Source organism: Blennius ocellaris, assembly GCF_963422515.1.
Source record: "Blennius ocellaris genome assembly, chromosome: 2".
Classification (NCBI taxonomy): Eukaryota; Metazoa; Chordata; class Actinopteri; order Blenniiformes; family Blenniidae; genus Blennius; species Blennius ocellaris.
Window position 1 is genome coordinate 30307274 of NC_137651.1, and position 12221 is coordinate 30319494.

At 44.8% G+C, this 12221-nt stretch overlaps 1 protein-coding gene across 1 annotated transcript in view; it reads left to right on the plus strand.

Moving 5' to 3' along the window:
* The window catches only part of LOC308141166 (leucine-rich repeat and fibronectin type III domain-containing protein 1-like protein), a gene marked incomplete at both ends in the record, with an annotated part of 44210 nt that extends 42297 nt beyond the window's left edge, over nucleotides 1–1913 (plus strand). The window contains 2 exons of the mRNA XM_080511212.1: nucleotides 627–810; nucleotides 1575–1913. Of these exons, the coding sequence (XP_080367338.1) occupies nucleotides 627–810; nucleotides 1575–1913 (523 nt within the window). The remainder of the gene's footprint in view (nucleotides 1–626; nucleotides 811–1574) is intronic.
* Between the last annotated feature and the right edge of the window lie 10308 nt (nucleotides 1914–12221).

The window sequence follows — 12221 nt, forward strand, 5'->3', positions numbered from 1 at the left end:
ACTATAAATTGGGACTGATGTGGGGCCTAGTATAGAACCCTGTGGCACACCGTTTGAACAGAGGTTTGTCACTTCTGTGCATTTTTGTAACCCTCATTGGACTGTTTACATCAGTTCAAATCAAAACAATGTGAATATTTTTGTTGCATGCATTCGGCTCTTATTATCTACAAGTTGACACATGGGGCTGAAAAGGTGTCGCAGTTCATTTGCTTCTGAATCCTCTTGGTTCAGCCTCGTTCCTCTTTAGCGCCGAGCGGCAGTGGGGTGACAGATCAGCTGGATCTCGGCTCCTCTGAGCTTCCTTTTTGTCACATCGCCATCATTCAAACGGCACCGAAGTCAAATGTCTGCACGCAGATTCACGTTTCACGAGTGTTGAGTGCATTGCAGCAGAGGTGTTTTGAAATAATTTGCTGCGGTGAAGCAGCTGAATGGACGTTTATTCTTCTTTTGACTTTTATGTTTTCCGCTCCATTTTCTTCAATTCTCTCATCATTCTTATCTCCATTTTGTCTTCAGGACACGTCTTTTCATCCCGTTCGAACCCAGTTTGTCATTACAAAGTCTTCCATCAGTTTTGAAAACTGAGATTGTAAATCTCTCCCCCGTCGCTCTTCCTTCAGGATGATTCCCGCCAACCACAAGTACTTCCTGCTGAGCGACCTGGCCTCGTCGCGGGACTACGAGCTCTGCGTCCTGGCCGTTTACGACGACGGCATCACGGCGCTGACCGGCACCAAGCTGGTGGGATGCGTGTCCTTCAGCACGGAGTCGGAGTACGGACGCTGTCACTCCATCCGAGACCAGGTCAGTGAGTCCCAGACGTCAAACTGGAGCCACAGAGACGTTTGTCACCGAACCAGAGAAGAGGATTTGTTCGGTGAAAAACCTGCTAGAATGATAGAAAAGAGACAATAATAGTCACAACAATCAACGTTTCTTGCGCAAGGGCAGAGAGTGAAGTCACCTCACAGCTCGTTCATCAATCTGCGCCGTTCTTCCCTCTGCTGCCCGCTTTTATTCCCAACGTTGAAGTAGGCGGTTACATATTTATTCCATGATACAACAAAGCAAGGTTAACACTGGATCTCAGGCCTTGAAGACGTCTCAGAGCGGCGCCGTTAAAATATCTTCTCATAAGTACAAGGTACAACGACTCGTGGCCCGGCAGGCGTAAAGCAGCGAACAACACAAACATGCATGAATCAACGATAACTTGCAAAATGTTAATTCCCATTATACCAGGTATAAAGTACAAATTGACTTATCAGGATTTCAATTATGAAGCGCCGGAGCGGCACCTTACACTGTTCACCGTTCACCCATTCACACACACTTTCACACACCAACTGCAAGACACTCAGTACATCCATTGGACACAATTTTGAGTCCCAGTGCCTTGCTCAAGGACATTTTGACATGTGGACATTCCGACAAATTTCATTCGTGTTTGAACGAGGTTTGAAAAAACGCCTCGGGGCACATTCAGACGGCCACATCAGACAAATATCAGTGTACTTCCTGTCTGACCTGTGACCTTTCTCCGCCCCTCCCCCCCTCTCGTCCTGCAGTTTCTGGGCGGCACCATGATCATAATCATCGGGGGAATCATCGTGGCCTCGGTCCTCGTCTTCATCTTCATCCTGCTGATGAAGTACAAACTGCACAGTAACCACTACAAGCAGAAAGCCGCCGCTCGCCACGCCAACGTCTGCTCCCAGACCAACGGGGGAGGCGGAGGGGGCGGAGCCAACATCCTGGCTCTGCCCCCGTCCTCCTCCTCGGCAGGAGGGGTCAACAAGAACTCCCAGCCCTCGTCGTCGGCAGACGGGATGGGAGGAGCTTCGCTCCGAGGGACCACCGTAGTGGACTTAAACCCCGCCCACGACGATGACGCCATCTCCCAATAACACACGAGGAAAGACTGTCAACCAAACCCACAAACCACCGATCTCAAAGTCAAAACAATACTCCACCTCCCTGCCCCCCTTTTTTTATTTCTAATCTTTTTTAGTTGTTTCTGGTGCCTGGAGACAAACTCCACTTCACTCCGAGGAGCAGCTCCTGTCATAGGTGAGTAACTGTAATCCCACCTCACTGTGAGAGTTACTGATAACAGTAGGAGTTACTTACTCTAAAGGTAGTGGAAGTAAAAAGCCTCGATCTGCTATGCAATATGTTTTGAAGGCCCGTTTACACGACAACGTTTCAAGTGAAAAGCATCATTTTTAAGTGTATGTTTTAGAAAAGTTTCGCATTTACACAGCAACATTTTGAATACAACGTCCGTTTACACTGAAATGACAGAACCACTGAAAAAATGTAGTTTCCCTATTGGACCACTAGTTGGTGCTGCTGTCGGTTTTAGTAATGAAACCACACAAACATGCAGCAGAGAACAATCGGTTCCAAATGGGAGAACACAGACATTCTAGTGGACAGACGACCAAGTTGGATTATTATTACGGTGACTGTCAGAATAAAAGTACCAAGTCCAGGAGAATATGGACTGAGAGTCATGACACCACGGAGGAAACTTTGTTCGACCATGCTGCGCGTCCATAGAAGCAGCGTTTCAGAAAAGTTGCATGTTTCCCCGTTCCCGCGTTGTCAATAAATTCCCCCTTGAATGCTTTTTTCAAAAAGTTTGGTTTTCAGGGATTCTGAGTAAACGGACCCTAAAATATGACCAAAGTTTTCCATTTGCACTTTGAAAACATTGTCGTGTAAACAGTTGTGATCTTCTCTCTTATTTATTTTCCTAAACTGTTTTGTAATATTTCCTTCAGTAAAGTAGAATTACATTCATAATTGTGTCCACAGTGACTTTGCAAACAGGGCCAGTGGAGCAAATGCAATCATATTTTTGATTTAACATAATTAATTCACCATAACCAGGTTAATATTGCTAATGCTTAACTCAACTGAATATAGGAGCCATGTGTCTGACCGTTTCACCATTGGATTAATCTAATCCGGTCCAAGGACTAACCAGGTTTTTACAACTTTAAATTTCACTGAGTTCTCACAGCAAACTTGCTCGGTCGGATTTCAGTGGATGTAGAAAGTCCTTAATCTTGACGGGCCAGATGACCCTGAGGTGTAATGTAATGTAATGCAATTGCACTGTTTTCTGGAAGGAGAGGTCAGAGGCAGAGTCCTGATTGGAAGTTTCTGTTGATTGTTTCCTCAGTTTCTGTTGTTTGACGATGAAATCGAAGCGTATTATGCTTTATTACTTTTTTCCCGTCTGGAGCAAACACATTCTGCCATCACTTTCTGTTGCCATCGTCCCAGATACAAACAAGCGTTGGCCCGAACCTCCCCGGAGTCGTTTGTTTGATTTTAATGACTTGTTTTGTTTTGACGCTTCCTCTCGTTTCATTTCTCAGTTCAAGGTCGTTTTGTTTGTCTGTCATTCTCCGCCGTAGCTCTCCCTTCATCTGCTGATATTCCGGCGACCAATTTTCCTCCCAAATTGAGATGTACGTCCTACATGGAGCTTCCTCTCGGAGCTCTGGAGGGTTTTCTCCCCCTCGCACAATTTACAAGCCGTTTCTCTTCCTTTTATCTCCGCGTGAATAGAAACGTCCATCCCGGGTGGCTCGGTGACTGAATCGTGACACGGAGCGAGTGTTGGGTAGGCATTAGCTTCATGTTCTCGATGAGGCGACGTGCAGAACACGAGCGGTCCGGAGCAGAACTGGCTCCGTGGGCTGCTTCCTCTGCAGCTTTATCACCTGAAAACACACACTGGATCAATGTTTCAGACCATTTCTTTTAATGCTCCGACATGCTGGAGAACTTCCTCCAACACGCTGAGCTCCACCTCGCCGTGGTTCATTTGGTGCTCCGTGTGAGGGCCTCAGTGGGGACGAGCTATCAGGAAGCATCCAGTTCACAACAGCTTGGGTCTCATGGAAACAGTGGAAAACACAACCTGCGTTTTAACACGTCTGTTTGCACCGGAAAACAAACTCCTCTTTCACTCTTCCCTCTCTCCACTCTCACGTCTCTCTCACTCCTTTCTCCTGCCTCTTACGTTTCCATCGGTCCTTCACACCTCCCTCATCACTCTCTCCTTCCTCTCCTCTCAAGTATTGCACTCTGTTTTTTCCCTCATCTTTCCGTCTCTCCTCTGCTCTATGTTAATAAAAACCCTCCACACACACACACACACACACACACACACACAAGCATTTTTTTGCTTCTCATTTCTCTGTGGAAGTAATCTGAAGCTCCGTCGGCTTTTAGGTCGTTTGTTGTGGTTTTAATATCCAGTGCAAACAAACAGATGCTTCTTCTTCGTCCCTCCTTTCACCTGCTCCTCCTTTCTCCTCCTCCTTCCTTCCTTCTCCTGGATGAACAGAGCTGCTGATTGTTGATCCGTCTCACAGCATCACATGACCAACACAACTTCAAGCTCAGCAAACACACAGTTGCGTGCGTTCATGTGTCCATTCATGGGCCGACGACCATCTTTCTCTCTGTATCTTCACACCCAGGAGCATTTAAAAAGATTCTAACAAGGGATCAACATGATACAAATTGAAGAATGTTTGTCACCCTTCTGCACAGTTTCCCTCACACGGAGCCACACGGAGCCACACTGCCCCCTGGTGGCCACAGCCTGCACTTCCTTTACTTTACCTTTCGGATCCACACGCTGTCTGAGAACTTTCCAGATATGTAATCAGTTTGAAAACAGAACGAGGGAAAAGGATCGCAGGTTTGTCTTCACGTGAAGGGCGGAAAAGAAAGGAAACACTGCACTGAAGTAGAGAAACCTGGAACATCAACAGTGCTGTTTTCCACCTTGTTGGAGCTTCATCATCTCAGATCAGACACAAGCACCTCTTTATTTTCACGTTTGAAAGGTGAAATGTGAGAATTGCTGTGTGTGGGCGTCAGGTCTGGTTCAAAACTCAAACAATAAATCTCAATCTTCCACTGAAAGAAAACTAAATCATTGCATCTTCATGTGAAAAAGAGGGAGGAGAGGGACAGCAGATGGATGGACAGATCTGCTTTTATAACTGCTGGAAGGAGGAGAGAGGGATAGAGACAGAAGGCCAGATTATGGACTTACTGTAGTATATTTAGTTTGTGAGATGAAGAGGAGAGAAATATCCAGAGAAGAACAGATGAGTCACTGAGCCCCAAGACAATTATTGACCAGAGAAGATGGAGGGATGAAGGGAGGGGGGAGAGGAACTAGGTATTTTTTCTGCTTTGTTCCTTAACTCCAGTAGACCTTGAGGTACTTTATCTCCATGTATGGACACATACAGACGAATGATAACGGGGCGTCAGTGGATCCAGAAATGTTTGACGTTGCTGTCAAGAGGACTGAGTTACTTCAGGACTACTGAGACACTTTAAACACGAGTGTAAAGAAAAAAACAAGCAGTGAGATCAACCCTTTAGCTCATGCTGAAGCTCAGTGAGCACAGAGAGACAGCAGCTCCGCAGCTGAAGCTCCAGGAGGTCGGGGAAAAGAGGAGATTTTATTCAACAGGAGATTAATAAAATGGTAGCTCGTCTGGAACAACAACTGCAATAACCTTTGATGATAAAGCTCACAAAACAGCCAAAGCTTCAGGTAAAGCTAAAGCTCACAGTCTCTCGGGGCACAGGTCAGAGAGGCACAATAATGCTAATGCTAAAGCTAACAGCTGGTGGACCAGAGGCCTGGATCAGACCTGGGTTGACTGATCCAGACACGGGGGATCCTGATCACCGTTACTCCGAAGAAGATTAGCAACTCGCTAGTTCAACCCAGACCGACGTGTGTGCGCGTTCACATGAAAGGGGCGGAGCTTGCAGCATGTGACCAATCACAAACACGGAGAAATCCCTGCAGGGCAGTTTACAGATGACTGGAGGAGCAGTGATTCTCTGAGGAGGTGAAGGATTCAAACACATCCAGCAGCTGAAAGCGACACTGCTGCTTTTAGCCCGGCGTCCAGAAACATTCCTGACTGACTAATGTGTGACTTTGTGAGATTATACGATATTAATTCATCGCCAATATAAACAGACGGCACTGTGATCACTCAGTTTTACTTGATCACACAGAAACGTGTCGGGCTGAACTTCCTCACTGCTCTTCTTTTAGTTTAGATTTTCCATACAGAGTTTCCTCCATGTGAATGTGTTTTGTGTTGAAATATGAATTTCTCACCACAATGGCATGAGTAGTTCTGCGTTCCATAAATTCATGTTTCTGCAGTTGCGTCAGCGTGACCTTTATTATTAACCTCATTATTCCAGATCAACCCTCGTGGAGCGAAACACACTTGGAACAAGTCAAGAACAAAAACATCCTTCAAAGCCTCAGTGACCAGGATTTATCTTATCATGTCAAAAAGTTCCCTCATAATACTTTTCTCCTCGCCGCTGCAACTCAGCGCTGAACCCACGCACCAATCACCATCATTTAAGAATGGGCGGGTCGAATCAGGAGATCTGATTGGTCGGGAGGCGGAGCTGTTGCATCCATGTCATCCAGTATGTAACCCTTTGTGGGAGCAGGTTAGACATTCAGAGTCAGTTACCATGGTGATTTATCAGCTGGCTGATCAAGACGGACAAACAGCCGCTTTGGCTCACGGTCATGCTAATAAGCTAAAGTTAGGCTAAAGCTAACAGGCAGCATTTGTGCAGATCTTCAATTACTACATTTTTTTTCCAGAAGTGGTGTCGTTACTGTAGGAAGTTATTGACATATTTACTCAGGATTGTTGTCTGAGCTCCTCTTATTTATCTATTTTATTTGTTTGTTTGTTTTGTGCATTTTCCAGATTTACTTACGTTCAGCTTCACGGCGCTGGAAGGAGAAGAGGCGGCAGAGGTGAGAGATCAGACACAAAGACGAGTGGAGAAAGACGGAAACGAGAGAGAGAGAGAGAGAGAGAGAGAGAGAGAGAGAGAGAGAGGAGCTGTATAAATGTGCCTCTGCCTCAGTAAACAGCATTATTCCTCCTTATTGAGCTTTATATAATGTTAGTCTGCAGACTGCAATCACTCCATTATGTAACATCGCTCCTCCAGCTCCTCTCCCTCCTATTCTTCTTCCTCCTTCTCTTTCACTCCCGCCATCATCTCCTTTCTTTCCTCTCATCCTTCGTTTCCCATTTTCTTCATAATGCTCCTGTGGTTTTCTGCTTCCTGCTTTTCTTCATATCTTTCTTTCTCTGCATGTCCTCTTCCCTTCTTCCTCTTCTCTTCTTACCTTCTTCCTCCTCCTCACTTTCTAGTCCTCCTTCTCTTAATCTTCCTCCTTCAACCATCCCTTCTTCCTTCTCACTTTCTTCTTTATTCTCCTCTTCCTCCCCTCTGTTCCTTCTTCTTCCTCCTTTCTCCGGTTCTCCATCTTTTCGCTTCACTCTCATTTGACTCCTTTCTTTTCCTCTTGTCTTCTGAGTTATCTTTGTTGTGCTCATCCCTCCTTTTTGCCACTGGTGTCATTGTTTTATCGCTTTTTTTAAAATTCCTATTCTTTCATTTCTGTGATGCCTTTTTTTTAATAGTTCCACATAATGCAAGCTGGACGCCCCCTGCTGGTAGAACCCAGCCATTACCCCAGGCCATGTGTTTCCATGTAGTGTCAGTTTTAATATTATTTGTACAGATAACGCAATGATTTAGCTTTAAAGGTTCTGTATTGTGACAAAATGACTTTGTAATTGATTTCTGACAGTAATCTGCGCCTCCACAGCCTGTGTGAGGCTCCAGAAGTACAGACAGTCTGTCACATCCCTCACTTTTTTAGTGAACGTGTGCTCATACAGGCGAATCGGAGATTTTCTCTTCATGATGTCATGAGGGGAAACAACTCCTCCCTCTGGTAGTTGAGCTCTGCCTCACTGATATACTGAACACATTCACCATATTAGGAAAAACTGGAGGCGATAGCAGGAGGTAGCGTTAGCTGCTTGCTAGTAACTGTAGTAACCCTTACGACCAAACGAAGTAATGGATTCAGATACACAATATCTTTAACCCTTCATCTTCACGATCCTCCTTCTGGGTCACATTCTGCTTCAAACTGGTTGAACGATAGCATTTCGTTTGGGGAAATAAACTTTGAAAACTGTAATGTGGGGCCTTCCCACATGGAAAGAACCTATATCAACATATAGGTTTTTAATCTAGGTTTTTAATATATGTGACATATATAAAATTGGCCATTTTCCTGTATTATATGTACATAAATACACATATATGTAAACATATGTGCATACAGGCACCTATATAGGTACATATATGCACGTATATATGTGTGCATATATGCACCTATATGTTCTTCTTGTATAATTGTTTTTTAGTTAGTTCTTAGTTATTGCCTTGATAATGTTTGACAGCTGCCAAAGTGAGATAAGGGCTATATATATGTATATATATGTGGAAATAAAGAAGCAGTACAGGAGGCCTATATGGCCTGTATATTGACATATATGCACCTCAATTTTGCCTATATGTGGCATATATGTGCATATAAACTGCTTATAGGTTTCATATATGCGCATATATCCTCGTATAGTATCTTTCCATGTGGGTTTAAAAAGCAAAGAAAGGAACCCTGAATCATCTCAGAAGAGAATGAAACTTGTTTTGACGTCTTTTCTCCTCCAGGTCCCCCGCCGGTCCGCAGCGGTATCGTCCCGTCCGCCACGCAGTCGATGACGTGCAGCCTTGGAGGCCACGGGCCTCGTGTTGGACGCCGGCGGCGATGAGGACTCGTGCTCGGACTCTTGGGGGGGGATGAGCTGGGCGCTCCTCTCTCTCTCTCTCTCTCTCTCTCTCTCACAGCACACAGTCACATGCCAAAGGATCTGCAGCAGCGTTCTCCACGCAAACGTTCTGAAAGCAACACCCTGTCTTTACCTCCGGCTCGGAGGAGAACCTGAGCGCGGCGGCAGCAGTCCACCAACCCGGCCGGTGGATCGACTTTACCCGGAGCCAAGCTGCTCCGCAGTGAACCCGGAGCTGCTAGAAAAGCCGCTTCGAATGGGCATTTGTGGGATGAGCAGCCAAGCTGAGTAGGAGGGTTTATGTCAAATCAGCCAAATCTTGTCTTTTTTTTTTTTTTTACTTTACGACAATTGTTTCTTTACGTCAAGCTCCACACAAAAGCATGGAATTAAACCAGGGATCTTCTCACTGTGACGGGAGAGTCCAAACCACTTCACCACAGAGACCAGTTTTTTGGGAGCCAGACTCGGCTCATCCCACAAATGCTTCGCTCACAGCTGAAATTGGAGGCTTTCCGTCCAGCGTCGGGTTCTTTGAACCGGGAACTGTGGCTCTTTGTGCGGCGTCGGAACTTTTTGGACGAGAACAATGAGCACGTAATCAACGTCTTGTGTCAAAAAGAAAAAGGTGAACTTTTCTGGCACTTTAACCATCTGTTCTCATCTTCATCTCTCTCTCTCTCTCTCTCTCTCTCTCTCTCTCTCTCTCTCTCTCGCGCTCTCTCATGAACAAATGAATAGTATACTCTCAGTATTACCCACCGGGCTCTCCTGGATGTGGATGACGTAGATGATGTTGAAATATTCCGTGTGTTTGCGTCCATGGTGGAGTCGGTTCTCTCTGTCGGAGTATTAAACACTAAACCGTGGCGTCCCGAGGACGGAGCCCTGAGGAACTCCTCGGGAAAGCGACCGACACAGCTGATGCAGTGGATCGCTCGTCCTCACACGTGTTGGGGTGGATTTAAAAAGACGGCCAGCAGAACTGACGCTGCCCCCCCCCCACCACCACCCCCCGCCCCTCCCCCCTCCCCTTGCCGTTTGACAGTGTCTGTGTTTGTATGTGACATACACCTTACAGTCTTCGATGGTTTGATACCCATGATTTACTTTGAATATACCGGAAGAAATGACCACAATAAGGAGATGGAAAAGAAAAAAAAAAAACAACAAACCACAACATGAAACCGGGATTTTATGCTTTCATAGGTACAGTTATGTGGATTTATAATGAAATAAAAAGGTATTTTTCTTGGAAAAAAAAAAAACCCAGATGTGTTGTTGAGATTTGATCAGATGGATGATCAGAACAATGTTTCCTCCACAGTGACACCACTGCGACTTGGGAGTTTTATTTTGACAGTCGCCGTGTTAACAATACAAACTCGGCTTGTCCGTGTTCTCTCTGTTAAAAGTCCAGAGCAGAGTGTTTCTGCCTTTTGCACACAATCGGACATCATTTTCAAATCTACGCCACGTAAAGGTGAGACCTTTCTAAAATAAAACACAGAAATGTTGGTGTAGATTTCCATAGTTTCTACTCTCAAGAAGTGACTGTACATCAGACTAAGGTATAAGTCATAGACTGACTAGTTTAGTAGTTTGTTAGTAGTTCAAACAATGTCTGAGACAAGTCTTTTTAAATTTTTCCCCAACATACCTTGATGACTTTTGACAGCGTCTTTCCACGTTTGAAACGTCTCACCATTCTGATGAAAGCAGAGGAACATTGTTGAAACATGCCAAGGGTACGATTTAAAAACCAAATACTTCTGTAGTTCGAAGACACGTTTCTTGTGTTCGTGGACCTTTCACTGTGTTTTCATTCAAACCTTCTGAAGCCAAAATGTAGCGATTGACCTGATGATGTCACGTCCGCTATCAGGAAGTCAAACCTTGGTACGTCATTGATTTTTTTTTTTTTTCCTTTTAATGATATTTTTTTATACTTTTTGACCAATATCGGTACTTTGAGACATTTTTGCTTTTAATTTGTACCTTAATAATAATAATAATAATGACCATGACAATGCTAAAACATTATACATGAACCCCAGCCATGTCTCACATCCGCAAGTCTATTAAAAAGTGCTGGGGTGGGGGCAGCAACTTCATTGATACTTTTCAACCAATACAGGTACTTTATTGATACCTTTGTGCTTTTACTGGTGCTTCAATGATACTTTTTTGCATTTACTAGTACTTCATAGATATTTTTTTAACTTTCTGGTACTTTGATACTTTGTTGCTTTTACTGGCACTGTATCCATACTTTTTTTTTTTAACCTTTGCTGGGTTTTTTCATTGATACTTTTTATACATTCATCAGGGTCCGAGCTCTGAAAGGGTTTATTATTATTATTATTGTTAATTCCAATGCGTTTTTGAGAGTCTCAACATACATACATAAATATATGAGATACTTTGCACATCAGGCCCAGCGAAGATGCAGAAAAAGAAAAAAAAAATTCTCACACACATACTGAAAACTCAACAGGAAGCCCACTATTTTGAAATACATTTTGGATTTTCACCAATGTTGGACCAAATTGAATTTTGCGGAGCGAACCATTCCTTGGGGGACAATTCCAATTCCTGGAAATTGGTGTGGTGCAAGAACAGAGATTGGTGCCCGAAGCTTACTTAAATCACTGCAAAATATGTGAGGGCGTGGCCAAAGTTTGACGATGTGCAGTGTGAAAGGCCTCAACGTGTCTTGATCGGCATCAAACTCGTCACGTTGCATCAGAGTCCGGCCTTCATCACAACCATATGACTCCGTTTGAAGGCGCTACGAGTAAGTAAGCACGCCATGGAACAGGAAGTGCAGCGGCTGAGTCTCAGTCGGGAGTCCTGCAAGTAGCGAGGACCTTGCAAGGCTGTAATTATAGGGACCGAGCGAAAGGCCAGGCCGCGCAGCCTAGCATGCCAGCTAGCATGCCAGCTAGCATGCTAACAAAGTTTGTTCAATTGAGCTGATATTTGGTGGGCGGCCTAATGGGGGCACTAGGGTTATGAATCATGAGCTGTTTAGCTCGTTTTGACCCCATATTTTTCTAAATAAGTCATTTTGTGTTAAAACTATCCAAACTGATATTTGATCGGGTATTTGAAGGGGCGTTGATTGGGCCCACCCACGACGGGCCAGAGCCCCGCAGGGCGCGAGGTCCCGAGCAGTGCTGCTTGCAGCTTTAACTTTCTGTTGAAATTCACCCGTTTTCTCACATTTTATGATGTGGAGGTTTCACTATGACCTGGTTGGCGACCTGTCCAGGGAATGCCCTGCCCTCGCCTCACAGTCGGCTGGGATCGGCTCCAGCAACCCGCGGTCCTGAACTGGATAAGCGAGATAGAAGATGGATGGATCCTATAGCCTTTCCATCATGTTTTATTGAAATCCATCATTTTCTCAATTTTCACATAACTGATTTGATGATGTGTGTACTTACACTCACACGGCTC